At 35.8% G+C, this 16,292-nt stretch overlaps 1 protein-coding gene across 5 annotated transcripts in view; it reads left to right on the top strand.

Annotated features, from left to right (window-relative positions):
• myo6b (myosin VIb) overlaps positions 1 to 16,292 on the top strand; it is a 157,880-nt gene that overhangs the window by 30,752 nt on the left and 110,836 nt on the right. For all 5 annotated transcript variants that reach the window (XR_012392699.1, XM_009293188.4, XM_021467148.2 and 2 more), the window contains 7 exon segments: positions 622 to 695; positions 6,184 to 6,313; positions 6,430 to 6,535; positions 9,328 to 9,383; positions 9,481 to 9,578; positions 9,679 to 9,843; positions 13,089 to 13,169. Coding sequence is in view for 4 of the 5 variants with exons in the window: in XM_009293188.4 (XP_009291463.1) it covers positions 622 to 695; positions 6,184 to 6,313; positions 6,430 to 6,535; positions 9,328 to 9,383; positions 9,481 to 9,578; positions 9,679 to 9,843; positions 13,089 to 13,169 (710 nt within the window). In the remaining variant the exon portion in view is untranslated.

The following is a 16,292-nucleotide window of genomic DNA, read 5'->3' as shown; positions in this document are numbered from 1 at the left end:
ATAGCCAATTCTGCTGATATGGCATTAAAACGTAAATAAATAAGTACAATGCATCCGGAAATTATTCATAGCGCTTCACCTTTTCAAATTTTTTTTCCACATTACAGCCTTCTTCCAAAATGGATTAAATTTAAATTTATATTTTAAATTGAAAAATTTTAATTACATTTATTTTCTCAAAATTCTATACACTATACCCCATAATGACAATGTGAAAAAAGAGGCAGGAAAAAATCACATGTACATCTGTATTCACAGCCTTTGCTCGATACTTTGTTGATGCATCTTTGGCAGCAATTACAGCCTCAAGTCTTTTTTAATATGATGCCACCAGCTTGGCACACCTTTCTTTGGGAATTTCAGCCTATTTCTCTTCGCAGTACCTCTCAAGCTCTATCAGGTTGGACGGGAAGCGAGGGTGTACAGCCATTTTCAGATCTCTCCAGAGATGTTCAATAGGATTTAGGTCTGGGCTCTGGCTGGGCCACTCAAGGACATTCACAAAAAAAAGTGGAAAAAGTGAAACGCTATGAATATTTTCCAGATGCACTGTAAATATTAAAGTTGCATCAGCTATTTGTACAATGGTCATTACTTAAGCATATGTTTGATGGCTTCCAGGTTCTCTTATGTATTTGAATGAGGCCACTCTCCTGAACAACATCCGCATCCGTTACAGCAAAGACATGATCTATGTAAGTCAAATACTTGTGTAAATGTCCTGTTTTTCATTATTGCTTTGTTTCTTTTCCTAGTGTAAAGCTACACAAGTACAGTTAGTCTAATGGAAAACTTAAACAATAGTGTTTTTCACAAGCTTACATTTCCCACATGGGAACAAATGCATTTATTTATGTTGAATTTAGACAACATCACAGACAGGCTGATTGTAAATGTGAATTACCAACTTATTACTTATAGACCTTATTACTTAACGAATTTACTTATAACTTATAATATTCAAATTTAATTAAAACTTATAACTTATAGAATTACTTAAAGACCTTTTTCATAGAATGTAAAATTACCCATTATGCTTTGCATGCATGCACAAGGAGGATGCTTCTGGTCGGCAATTTGATGCGTATAAACGGTCACATTTGGACGGCTTTGAAAGAATAGTTTTAATCTATTTTACTTTGCTTTTAATGCCTTTGGACTAATCCTGCTGTTGATCAGCGCCACCTCCTGGACTGATTATTTAAAAATGCAATCTAATAGAAATAAAAAACAACATCTGCTAGTCATTAACCCTTACCGTTGCACAGCATCTTCTGCCGTGGTCCGCAACCTGTTTTTATCACCGCGCATCGGTCAACGCTTTTAAAATCTTACCACGGGATGGGGGGTGAGGGGTTTTGTAGGTTGCTAGGTGGCGATCAACATAAATGTCACTATTATACAAGTTTTATTTGGAGAGAAAAATTACAGAACACTGCAATGTTTGGGATTTCTGTGTTTGTCTGTGACAATCAGTCTAACGAAATGTGTAAATACCATACAAGCTGAAGCTGATCGATCAGGTCTTGTCACGCAACTCGCAGTGTGCTTGTGGCATTCATTCAACTGCATGCATCTTAAGGTTGCGAGCACATCAAGGTTGCGAGCACGTCAAGCCTGCACGAACGTGTCAAGTATAAAAGTATAAAATATACTATTTATTAAATTTCACATTTTTTTGTATTTTATTAACGTCCACATCCACCCCAACCCTAACACAACCGTCACAGTAATGTAAAAACAGTAGTTGTACCAAGTATTATTTGTTATCTATTATATTACCCAATAAATTTTATTTTTTAATGCCTAAATATAACGCAAATAATTAATGATTTCTTGTGCAGCCCGGTACCAATTGATCCACAGACGGGTACCGGTCCACGGCCTTGTGGTTATGGACCACTGGTTTAAAGGGAGCATTATCTTCGCAAAAGTAATAATTTTTTTGGGAATTGCATGGCTTAACGTTACATACTTATTAAGTTTGATGCAATTAGTATAGTTTGCTCTATAATGCAGTCTGAGTGCAGTATAACAGCTGACAGGTCTGGAACACTGACGCTATGCTTTAGCATCTTAACGGCAGACTCTCATGCTTGAACCGCATCTGAAAGAACTATAAAGCCACTTTTCCACTGCACACAACAAGCATTCATTCATTTCCAATGGAGAGTAGACCGGGAGCTGTGTGGAGTTCCGATTATCTCCACATGCGGAAAATTCGGATCCGAATTGAGCTGCGGATATGTTAAAAAATTTGGAACTCCTGTGACTAGACCGGCCTACCGGATGTGATGTGTTCCAGTGTTGCCCAAGTTTTTTCTGTTATTTTCTGATTCAGAAAAAAGTCTATGAAGGCACAGAGAAAAAAGGCTCTTGCTTTTGCTCTCCTTTATTTCAGACACCGCGAGAATCAGCTTCTTGCCCATGGTGCACGACAAAACTGAATATTCTGTACGACTGCCACAAGGGGGCGTATCTCGACAGTAGTGTCTGAATGTCGTGTGTAGTGGAAAGGTGGCTTAACGGCTTTAACACACCTTTCAAATATTCACCTTTCAAACACTCTGTAAGCCACTCAAAGCAGTATTGGCAACTATTTTTGGATCAAGATTAACCAGTTGTAAACGGAAGTTCTAAGCATCCTACCAGAAGATGCTGGTTGCTATGGCGCCTTCCATGCAGCAACCAAGAAAAAGGTCTATAGAGCATCATAAATAGAGGTTTTCATGGTAACGGCTGTAATCAGAGCAGTGCAAAGCTCTCAAATGTGAAATTTTATCAGCTATTATACACTGTAAACCCTAACAGTGAAAATCACTAAATGAATTAAGTTAGTTTAACTTATAATTTAAAAAAAGTTACTTTGACTTCATGAAAAAGAGCTATGGTAGCTTAAAAACGGATTATATTAAGCAGAACTCAAACCAAATGAGTTATAAAAGAATTGTTCATATTTTTTTTGTTAGTTCTAATGCTTGAAGCAATACCAAACCATTTCAGTAGCTTTATACTGTAGTTGTTTGCACTTAATTTGTTCTATTAACTGTTTTCATACCGATTTGATAACAGAACTTAAAATAATTTACTAATACACTAAATGTTTGACAATATCAATACAAATAATGTATGTGTATTTACATTACTTAAACTGTTTGAGAAAACTAATTGCCAATTTCAAAACAAAACAGTTTAAGTTAACTTATCAGGTTTTACAGTGTAGAAAAGACTAAATGAAAAGTGTTGAAACCTTTCTGAATACTTTTGTTTTTCCCAATGATTCATTTATATTAAAACACTTAGCACATTTTGATTTTGAAGTGTGCAGTGGTAATGTTTATTCAATAAAGTCAAAGCCTTTTGGAAAACCAATTTGTGTTTGATAATATATATTGAGCAGCCACAAATAATTCAATGTATGGGAAAAGCTGTAAACACTGTTCAGCCGAACCGATTTCAGGTGTATTCATGTGCTTTTTTGAGGTTAAAAGGTCTATTGCCAATAGTCCCTTTCAAACAAAGCAGTAATCTGTTTGTCTGCATGGGAAATTTGCATGACCAGCGTGAACAGGAAAAAGATCAGCCTGAGGATCTTTTGCTTCTCACTCGAAAGCCCAACTGCACAGATTCCCTTTCAAATGATTAGATTGTGCATGCAAAATAATGTTGAAAAAAAGGGATTTTTTCCCTGTACTACTTTAAAGAAACAACTCACCCAGAAATGAACATTTGTTATCAAACTTTTTCCTCACACATTTTACTTGATCATTTATAAATCACAAAGGACCACAGTTTCAGCTACTAATCTTCGTTAATGTTATACTGAAGATAAAATGTTTTACTGTATCTTAGACGGCCTAAAGTTTGATTTAATTACCAGCAAATTATCATTTTTGATTGATTATAACTATCCCTTGAAACTCAGTACACAAGGGGGCAATAGAGTTACATGTATACAAATATTTGTCCAAGATGACAATGTTATTTTCTAAACAAGCATTTGTTGATAAACTTCACATTAAATGTGAATTTAAGCAATCACATAAGTAGATAACATAAAAAGTCAAGGCAAAAATATGTAAAGTATAATAATAACAATATAATATCATAGTAATAATACATTTCTACCACTCATTGTTTTGACACACAGATAGTCTCACCCCAAGCTCACAGCAACATTGTTCGATTGGTAATATACAGTTATGATGATGATGATGATGATGATGATGATGACGACAGTAGTTCTTGGAAATACACTTCATTGAACAAATACACTCAGGTGTACCGGCCACTTTATTAGGTGCACCTGTCCAACTGCTCGTTAACGTAAATTTCTAATCAGCCAATCACATGGCAGCAAACTGCATTTATACATGTAGATTTGGTCAAGACAACCTGCTGCAGTTCAGACCGAGCATCAGAATGGGGAAGAAAGGTGATTAAGTGACTTTGAACGTGGCATGGTTGTTGGTGCCAGAGGGTCTGGTCTGAGTATTTCAGAAACTGCAGATCTACTGGGATTTTTACGCATGACTTATGCACGGGTTAACAGAGAGTGGTCTGAAGAAGAGAAAATATCCAGTGAGGGGCAGTTCTGTGGGCACAAATGCCTTGTTGATGTCAGAGGAGAAAGGCCAGGTTGGTTCGACCTGATAGAAAGGCAACAGTAACTCAACCACTTATTACAACTGAGGTATACTGAATGCACAACACATCCAACCTTGAGGCGAATGGGCTACAGCAGCAGAAGACTACACTGGGCCCCACTCCTATCAGCTAAGAATAGGAAACTGAGGCTACAATTTACACAGACTCACTAAAATTGGACAATAGAAGATTGGAAAAACGCTGCCTGGTCTGATGAGTCTCTATTTATGCTGGAACATTGAATGGTAGGGCCAGAATTTGGCATTAACAACATAAAAGCATGGATCCATTCTGCCTTGTATCAACAGTTCAGGCTGCTGGTGGTGGTGTAATGGTGTGGGGGATAATTTCTTGGCACACTTTTGATCTATTAGTTCCAATTGGACATTGTGTCAACACCACAGCCTACCTGAGTGTTGTTGCTGACCATGTCCATCCCCTTATGACCATTTTCTGATGACTACTTCCAGCAGGATCTCGCACCATGCCATAAAGCGTAAATCATCTCAGGCTGATTTCTTGAACATGACAATGTGTTCACTGAACTCAAATGCCCTCCACAGTCACCAGATCTCAACCCTATAGAGCACTTTTGGGATGTAGTGGAACGGGAGATTCACATCATGGATGTGCAGCCGACAAATCTGCAGCAACTGCATAATGCTATCATATCAATATGGAGAAAATCTCTGAGGATTTTGAAGACAAACGGGGGTCCAACCCGGTACTAGTAAAATGTACCTAATAAAGTGGCCGGTAAGTGTATTATACACATGGACATCCTCATTTTGGATGTACACTATATACTAAATAACTGCCGGTTAACTATGTTTATATACTTCTTAACTTTCATGTTTTTGAATGTAATATAATGCTATGGAACGATAGTTAAGCGATAGTTAATTGACTACAGAGTGTACCCGAACTGACTAATGACTCCATCACATTAAAACATGCACAACAAATCGATCCTCTGATTAATTAAACTCTGTTCTAATAAATCTAAATTTTAAAATGTAAACAGATTTGCCTTCTTAAATCTTAAACAAAAGCATCAGGCATGCGCATATTTAGCTTAACAGTCCACTCAGGGCCGCACAGGGCTTCCAGACTCAATGTTAAAGCTTGCAGATATCTCATTGGCAGGCATGTCTGCAGGTTGGGAGCTGATGGGCATGTTATTGTCGTGCTCCAGCAGCCCTTATTAGCCTCTCATCTGAGAGACTGCAGTCCCGCTGTCAGCGCACGCTCATCAGCCCAGCGCTCGAGCCTGTCAGGAGACTGTCCAGACCCTGCCCTAGTGTGACTGCACGTCTCAGATGACCCAGCTAATCCTGCCCAGACGCTATCAAGTTGCCCAATGCACTTAATTAGGTCCTGTGAGGTAGCGGCGCTCTCTGCGTGGCGTTGCTAAACATGAAGCTTTTGAATGGCAGTAGATAACATGTCAAAATCCATGTCAACTGTAAAACTATGAAAGACTGCAAAATCGCATGTTAATGATAATCGACTTTATAATTGTTCTTGTTATTTCAGACGTTTGTGGCTAACATCCTCATAGCTGTGAACCCGTATTTCGACATCCCTAAACTCTACTCTCCAGAGTCTATTAAGAGCTATCAGGGACGCTCTTTGGGGACTCTTCCCCCTCATGTCTATGCTATCGGTGAGTGGACATCTGAACGGCTGTCTAATAGGACACTTGAGGATTCAGTTTTAAGGATTTTACAGTGTTTGGCAGGGATTTTGACAAACGTGTCTCTCTCTCCATCTCTCTCTCAGCGGATAAAGCCTATAGAGACATGAGGGTTCTGAAGATGAGCCAGTCCATCATTGTGTCTGGTGAATCAGGAGCTGGGAAAACAGAAAACACAAAGTTTGTTCTCAGGTGGGATTACTGTCTGTCTCTTTGTGGAATGACAAATACTTAATATAACTGTAGCTTATATGTTCTACATTTATAATGGTGGTTCTGACTCTTCTAAATCATAAAGTACCATAATATGTTTGCAGATATTTAAGAAACATGTCATGTGAACTTTCTGGTTTATCCGAAAAACACTGCTGAAGTCAGATATTCTGCTTAATATAAATGTGCGTTATGTGCCAGAACGGCTGTCTTTGTTTTGGTCATTTAACCCGCTCAATGCCAGTTTAGCCAATTATATTTCAGCACCCCCTGGTTGCATTGATGTGATTTGAAAAGTAAGGCTCTCAGTAAAGTAAGGCTCTCAAAGAATGCGTCCAGTAACAGCCTCCGAAATGAGACGCATATTTAGAGTTCCACATGAGGTGGTTATTAATTAGCAAATAACATAAACATTACAAACGTAACAAAACATTAGATTAGCAGGTTACATTGTGACCTTGTGTCCTAACAGCACGCTAAGTGACAAGATAAGTGATAAGCAATTTGGCTGTTTTTACCAGACAAAACACAACAGAAATTTAAATACAGCCATCCGAAGCACAGAGTGCAGTCACTGACAAGATAAGTGATAAGCATTTTGGCTGTTTTCACCAAACAAAACACAACAGAAATTTAAATACAGCCATCAGAAGCACAGAGTGCAGTCACTGCACTCCAACAAAATGGTATGGTTTATGATCTAATTAATACACATTAAACCTCTTAAACATTATTAAATGTACATGCTGAATCACTGATATTGGTGGGCTTCCATTGAATCGCAGATCTTAAGTTCAATTTCAAACGGTTTATTTTATTTTCAAGATTTGAGGTGAAATATCTGCTGCTGCTTTCAGTAGTAGGGCAATACATGTCATGTACAATTGCATTTAAACTCTTATTATTAGCATTTAACACTGATCACCTTGGGCACACCTAATATGCTTTATTCATTGTCAGTTTTCTGTTGTTCAGCTCCAAGAAATAGAAGCTATTGCTAAAATACATGTTTCATGTGTTGGTTGGAACAAAAACTCCTTTTAAAATGTAAAATATTCCTTCTATCACGTGTCATTGCTTTTATTTAGAACACCACTTAAACCAGCCTTTGTTGGTGTCGTCAATCTGGCAACCTGCTCTTGCATGTGTTTTGAACCAGGAGTGCAATACCTAGTTGAACCACTGGGTGTCAAACTTACATACTGCTCCTTTAAAAATATAAATCAGTATTTACATTTTGTTGCTAACAATAGCAACGGTTGGGTTTAAATCATGTTGACGCACATTAATAATAGGGCTGGGCAAAGATTAATTGCGATTAATCGCATGGACAAAAAAAAGTTTGTATTGACATAATATATTTGTATGTATTATATATATATATTTATCGTGTATATGATACACACATACATAAACTATTCAAACATTTTTTTTAGTTTAATAGATATTTAAATTTATATACAATTTGTCTCATACACAAAATTATTTCATAACTTAATATAAATAAACGGGTTCTCAAGGTTATGCATGCATGTGTGTTTATATACTTAATAAATATACACAGTACACACACGAATCATGCCAAAATAAACTTGTATTGTATATTTTTAAGAAATCAATACTTTTTAAGCATAATGATGCATTTAATTGATCCAAAGTGACCATGCAGACAGTTATTATCTTACAGTTAATCTCTATCGTAAATTATTGTTTTGAACATTTTTATTAAAAATAGAGAACATTGAAAATCAGATTTTGTGAGCAATAAATTAACATTTTGTAGGGATTTCATGTGATTATGTGACATTGAAGAGCTTTACCATCACATGAATAAAATACATTTTTAAACACAGTAGAAAACATTTGTATTTATTTATTTTAATGCCATACAGTCAGAATTATTACCCCCTCCTTTGAACTTTTTTTTCACAGTATGTCTGATAATGTTTTTTCTTCTGGCGAAAGTCTTATTTGTTTTATTTTGGCAAGAATAAAAGCAGTTTTACATTTTTTTATATCCATTTTAAGGTCAAATTATTAGCTCCTTTAAGCTAGTCTACAGAACAAACCGGCATTAAACAATGACTTGCCCAAACCTGCCTAATTAACCTAACTGACCCCAAGTAGCCAATTTTTTTCTTATAGAGCTAGTCTATAATCTTCTATTTGAAGCTGCTTTAACACAGTCTACATTGTTAAAGTGCTATAGAAATAAAGATGAATTGAATTGAATTGAATCGAATAGTTCTTAAAAATCAGAGTCTCTCCTTCTGAACAACAGATATTATGTCGGAAATCCAGTTCTTCACCAATAAAGGTGATTTCCAATTGTTAAGCACTAGTCTTTTAGCCACCACCATGCTTTGCATCAATGACTCTTGCATTGCCTGAAGTAGAGCAGATGTAATTTGTGAGACGCCAAAGATGGCACGGCATCTGGTGGAAAAGGTCTGCTGTAAGCTTTGGAGCACCAGTCAGTAGAAAACATTTTAAACAATGTTACATTAAACGATAAAAAATAGAATTACAATGTTGTTTAAAATTAAAAGTATTACTATATTTACTGTATATTGATCAAATAAATACTTTATTACTTAAAATACCTTGGTTAATTGAAATACGGTTTGTATAAAATATGATCAAAAACATTTTATAGTCCTCAATAATGTTACTGTTTTGCAAATTAGTTTGGGGGTTGTTTTGGGCCAGTTTGATTATTAATGTAATCATGTTTTAATACTGTAAGTGTTTTTTTTTTATTATTATTTCAGGTATTTAACCACATCTTACGGCACAGGCCAAGATATAGATGAGAGGATTGTTGAAGGTAAGTGTCTAGCACAGTACTGCATGTTCTTTTTTTGCATCTGATGCAAAATGTTTGTTTTTACAGTACATACTGTATATTTCTCTGCTGTGTTCAGCCAACCCCTTGCTTGAAGCTTTTGGAAATGCAAAGACGGTCAGGAACAACAACAGCAGCCGCTTTGGAAAGTTTGTGGAAATTCATTTTAATGAGAAGGTGAATTTAGTTTTATAGTCTAAAGACAAGAGTGTGAGTGTACAAGATTTCACGTAGGTATTATTAACTATGTGTGTTGTGTCTTGTGAACCGTGTCCAGAATGCAGTTGTGGGCGGTTTTGTCTCTCACTATCTGCTGGAGAAGTCTCGGATTTGCATGCAGAGTCAAGAAGAGCGAAACTATCATATATTTTATAGACTGTGCGCAGGGGCGTCAGAGGACATCAGGAACATGCTCCATCTCAACTCCCCCGACAGCTTCCGGGTCAGTTTCCTGTACATTGTGTGTCAGGAAAACCTGGAAATCATTTAACAAGACTAGAAGACATTTTTTGTCATGTAATTGGTGCAATGAAAGCTATCTAACAGCCATGACTTAAGCAAACAGCCTTTCTTAGTGCGCTTGATTGCAGGAATATTTGCATTTTTAAGCATGCACAACAAAAACATTTAGTGTCTTAAAATATACACATGCTAAATTCGAAATAAATAAGCTTTTAGTTAGTGCTGGGCAAAAATTTGTCGTAACAAAAAAAAAGTTTGCTTTGACATAATTTAAGTAGGTGTACTGTCTAAATTTATTATGCATGTATTAATACACATACATGTATTTGAGAAAATTTTTATTTATGCTAGATTTAAAACATGTGTATTATACAAGTTATTTATGCGTTTAAATATCTATATAACAAGATCGTTTTGTATAATTTTGTTTCTATACAGTGCATGCGGAAAGTATTCATAGTGCTTCACTTTTTCCACAGTTTTTATGTTACAGCCTTATTCCAAAGTAGATTAAATTCATTTATTTCCTCAAAATTCTACACAAAATACCCCATGAAGACAATGTGAAAAAGATTTTTTGAAATTGTTTAAAATTTATTACAAATAAAAACCTGAAAAATCACACGTGTTCACAGCCTTTGCTCAATACTTTGTTGATGAGCCTTTGGCAGCAATTACAGCCTCAAGTCTTTTTGAATATGATGGCACAAGCTTGGCACACCTGTCTTTGGGAATTTTTGCCCATTCCTCTTTGCAGTACCTCTCAAGCTCTATCAAGTTGGATGGAAAGCGACGATGTACAGCCATTTTCAGAACTCTCCAGAGATGTTCAATATGATTAAGGTCTGGGCTCTGGCTGGGCCACTCAAGGACATTCACAGAGTTGTTGAGAAGCCAATCCACTGATATTTTGGCGGTGTGCTTTGGTTCATTGTCCTGCTGGAAGATGTACTGTCGCCCCAGTCTGAGGTCAAGAGCACTCTAAAGCAGATTTTCATTCAGGATGTCTCTGTACATTGCTGCATTCATCTTTCCCTCTATCCTGACTAGTCTTCCAGTTCCTGTTGCCAAAAAACATCACTACACCATGATGCTTCCACCACCATTCTGTAGGGATGGTATTAGCCTGGTGATGAGCAGTGACTGGTTTTCTCCAAACGTGACGCCTGGCATTCACTTCAAATTGTTTAATTGTTGTCTCATCAGAGCAGAGACTTTTGTTTCTGATGGTCTGAGAGTCCTTCAGATGCCTTTTGGCAAATTCTAGGCGGACAGTGACTTCGGTCTGGCTACTCTACCATACAGGCCTGATTGGTGGATTGCTGCACAGATGGTTGTCCTTCTTTAAGGTTCTCCTCTCTCCACAGAAGAACGCTGGAGCTCAGATAGAGTGACCATTGGGTTATTGATCACCTCCCTGACTAAGGCCCTTCTCCACCGATCAATCCGTTTAGATGATCAACCAGCTCTAGGAAGAGTCCTGGTGGTTCCAAACATCTTCCACTTATGGATGATGGAGGCCACTGTGCTCACTGGAACTTTCAGAGCAGCAGAGATTTTTCTGTAACCTTCCCCAATCCTGTCTCAGAGATCTGCAGACAATTCCCTTGTCTTTATGCTTGGTTTGTGCTTTGACATGCACTGTCAACCCTTGAACCTTATATAGACAGGTGTATACCTTTTCAAGTCATGTCCAATCAACTGAATTTACTACAGGTGAACTCCAATTAAGCTGCTGAAACATCTCAAGAATGATCAGTGGAAACAGAATGTACCTGAGCTCATTTAAGAGCTTCATGGCAAAGGCTGTCAATACTGATGTACATGTGATTTTTCAGGTTTTTTATTTTTAATAAATTTGCAACAATTTCAAAAAATCTTTGTTCACATTGTCATCATGGGGTATTGTGTGTAGAATTTTGAGGAAATAAATGAATTTAATTCATTTTGGAATGAGGCTGTAACATAAAAAATGTGGAAAAAGTGAAGCATGATGAATACTTGCCGGATGCACTATGTATTTGTGTTTCCTTTATTAATTCATTTTCTTGTCCTTTTATTAAACTGGGGTTGCCACAGCGGAATGAACCGGCAACTTATCCTGCAAGTTTTTCATGCAGCGGATGCCCTTCCAGCCGCAACCCATCTCTGGGAAACATACACACATACACACACACACACACACACACACACACACACACACACACACACACACACACACACACACACACACACACACACACACTCACTCATACACTACGGACCATTCAGCCTACCTAATTCACCTGCACCGCATGTCTTTGGACTGTGGGGAAAACCGGAGCACCCGGAGGAAACTCGCGCGAACACAGGGAGAACATGCAAACTCCACACAGAGATGGCAACTGAGCCAAGGCTTGAACCAGCGACCCATCGACCTTCTTGCTGTGAGGCGACAGCACTACCTATTGCGTCACTGCTTCGCCCATGTAATTGTGTTTATCACATATAAAAAAAGAAAAAATGATATATATATATATATATATATAAAACATACATATATTATGTCAAAACAAATTTAATTTTGGATTTTAATCATTTTTTCCCAGCACTATTTTCAATTTATTTATTTTTTTGTCATCTATTTATTTGTTTGTCAGGATTGGACAATATTTGACTAAGATATAACTATTTAAATATCTGGAATTTAAGGGTTTAATATTAAACAAAAATCAAAATACTGAAAAAATCTGCTTTAAAGTTGTCCAGATCAGGTGTTTAGCATGCATTGCTATTCCTAGAGTATGAAAATTTTAAAACATTTTCTTGGAACATCATTTTTACTTAATATTTTAATGATTTTTGGCATAAAAGAAACATAAATAATATTTAAATTATAATATAATATAATATAATATAATATAATATAATATAATATAATATAATATAATATAATATAATTGTGACCAAATTTAAAACTCATACAATATATGACAAGAGACTTGTAGTGTATTAAAGATGCAATCTTTATTAGATCTTGCTTTTCCTTGAAAATGTCAACTAAAGTGACAGCATTTTATCACATTGAAAAAAAAAAGAACAAATCCATAGTTGGTTTCTGGTTAATAAATATGTGAGATTTACCACTAGATGGCATGTTTGCATTACAACGCCTCAGAATGTACGTCTGCTCTTTTTGGTCTCATTGATTTTCTTCTCCTCATTGTGTGTTTGTGTTTCACCCAGTATTTGAATCGTGGCTGCACCCGATACTTTGCAAACAAGGACTCAGATAAACAGATCATGCAAAACAGGAAAAGTCCTGAGGTATGTAAATTCATCTGTGTTCGCAAATCATCCTTTCTGCCTGCTGATTCACATACAGTACGTGGCATAATTACATCAAGCTGAAATAAATTTCTCATTTCAAATTTACTATCAAATCCTAAAAGGATATGATGACAAGAAATCACAACAACAAATGTTTTTGATTAAACTTGAAGCTTATTTTAATAATTAGTTACACTGTAAAAAAATATGCAATAATTTACAGGTTTTGTATTTCAGTATTTACAGTTTTTTCATTTATAAAAAAAAAAATATATATATATATATATATATATATTTATAACACACCCAGCATTTTACAGCAATAAATATTTTTAGTATATTGCATATATACAGTGGTCAACATTTAAAGTAGGTCAAAAAAATTTATCAAACTTTTACTAAGACTAACTATTGTTGTTTGATAGTTTAAGAAAACCTTTGATTAATGCTTTTTTTTAAAAAGACTATTTATAGGAATGCTTTATAAATTGGCAGAGAACAGAATAACAAACAGTAAAAAAATAAAATAAATTAAATATACAAACAAACATCCCCAGCAATAATTTCCTTTTCGTGGCTTTAACAAGAGACACATAGCTAACAGTCCTAAATTCAAAATCTCAATCAAAATATGATTATAGTGATTATTTTAGTTTATATATATTTATTTATTTATTATTATTATTATTATTTATTTTTTTATATAAAAAAGTGAAAATAAATAGCCTGCACTTTTAGAATATTCATAATAAAAGTAGAAAATAAGCAGTATCTCTTCTAAATAAAATACCTCTTGTAAACCCTGTAACTAATATTTTAAACAGTGCATTTCTTGCATATTCTGTCAACAAATATTTTTATGTAAATAATAATTTGAATGTAATGGAAAATATGCCATCTCATTTCATGCCAAGGCATTTCAGCGCAGCTTCGAATCATCGTCAATTTAGTGCAAAGTAAGGCTCAAGAATGGGTCCATCATTAAAGGCTGATTTATAAATCTGCCTCAAGTAATCGGCGTGACCCATGAAGCCTTGCGTAGCCGTGCATTTATATACTTCAGTTTGCTGTTTGTGTTGCTCTATATAAATAATACTTCCGTAATGCTAGCTGGCAGTGGGTTTTTATGTTCCTCTATCTTCACGTGGGTTTAGTTTTTTGTCAACGCTACAAAACCGACCAATTACCGCAACATGCGACTGCGCGAAGGCTGCGCTGGACCATGTGCATGCTCTCAACACAGTATAATCAGCCTTAACCGAGCAGGGTCATGTGACTCCACACACGATAGGGAAAATAATCGAAAAAATCGACTTGGGAAAATTTGATCGATTATAGGTTCGGAATGTCGATTTCTATTATTTTTCGATCAATCGCCCAGCCCTAGTGCATACGCAACTCCGTTACTGTAATGAAAAAAAAAATAAATAAAATGCATAACTAAAAATGTTAATGAAAATGCAAAAAGAAATGTGAACCATTCAGTGTGGGAAAGAAGGAAGGTTCCTCTGACGACTTTTGATGATGAAAATTCAACTGTGCATTTTAACAATGTGACTATTACTAAAGTTTTAGTAGTTTGAAACAACATATTTTGCAATAAATAACATATAAAGAGTTAATTATGTACAATAACAGAACATTTATTGGCAGTTTATTACCAAAAATACCAAAACCAGACAATATATCATATCATACTATTAAAAATGTCATTAAAAGTGTTCAACATCAACTTTTCGACATCAGAACTCGTTGAAGGAATTATCAAGGTCCTATGGTGCAATTAAAAAGAATAAATAAATAAATAAATAAATAATATTATATACAATATATCAATTATATAATCAAAAAATACAGAAAAATGTTAATTTACGTATATTTTTAACTGTGTATAAAAAAGTTTATCTTAATGTTTTTTTTTTTTTAATCAGTTTGACGTAAGTTGAGATGTCCAAAAAAAGTTAAGTTGATTCAACTTAAAGATGCAAGGCAGTGAGAATTTATCATTTTTTGCAGTTCACAGATTCCTTTGTACGTGTAGTGATTTTAAGTCTAGAGGACGTGCTGAATGAACAGACCTTGACCGCAGTCAGAATCTCTGAAGTTGCAGGATCACCTCAAATAGAATTAGTTACCCCCCCGGAAATTAGTACACGTCTTTGATGAATTATGTAAAGTGTAATAAATCCCGGCGTTGTTGTGTTTGCACACTGCCCTCTCTGGAGAACCGAGCCCATCAATTGATGTTATTGTTATCAAGGGCCATTATTATAAATCATGGTTGTGTTGAGTCCCTCTGGAGGTGATGAGATATTCATTAGCTGCTGTTTTAGCTGGAGCACTAGTTCATTTACGAGCTCAACACCGTCTGTTTCGCTGCATTGTCAGATCAAGGGCTGAGATTAGTTTCTTAGCCCAAATTCGCAGATGTTACTTATTATTTTTTTTCCCTTTTCTTTTTTGTATCATCCTTGAACAGGCGAATCTTCTAATGACTCTAGGCTGGCGCTAGGATATTTATGAAGTCCATTTTTAATTTAGAATAAACTGAGGTTTGTCTTCGCTCAGGCTTTGGTTCAGAACCAATAGTGCCTAAAGAGACAAAACTGAACTGATTTTACTGACTGGTGATTCCAATAAGGGTTAGATTAGCATTAGGCTCTCTAGTAAGTATAAAAAATACATAAGAATAAAAAAAATATACACTCACCGGCCACTTTATTAGGTACACCTGTCCAACTGTTTTTAAATGTCTTATCAGCCAATCACATGGCAGCAACTCAATGCATTTAGGCATGTAGACATGGTCAATAGGATCTTCTACAATTCAAACCAAGCATCAGAATGGGGAAGAAAGGTGATTTAAGTGACTTTGATTGTGGCATAATTGTTGGTGCCAGACGGGCTGGTCTGAATATTTCAGAAACTGCTGATCTACTGGGATTTTTACACACAACACTCTCTACAGTTTACAGAGAATGGTCTGAAAAACAGAATATATCCAGTGAGTGGCAGTTCTGTGGGCGCAAATGACTTGTTGATGTCAGAGGTCAGAGGAGAATGGCCAGACTGGTTCAAGCTGATAGAAAGGCAACAGTAACTTAAATAACCACTCATTAC

The sequence above is a fragment of the Danio rerio genome, chromosome 17 (assembly GCF_049306965.1).
Source record: "Danio rerio strain Tuebingen ecotype United States chromosome 17, GRCz12tu, whole genome shotgun sequence".
Taxonomy (NCBI): domain Eukaryota; kingdom Metazoa; phylum Chordata; class Actinopteri; order Cypriniformes; family Danionidae; genus Danio; species Danio rerio.
This window is presented reverse-complemented; position numbering and strand designations above follow the sequence as displayed.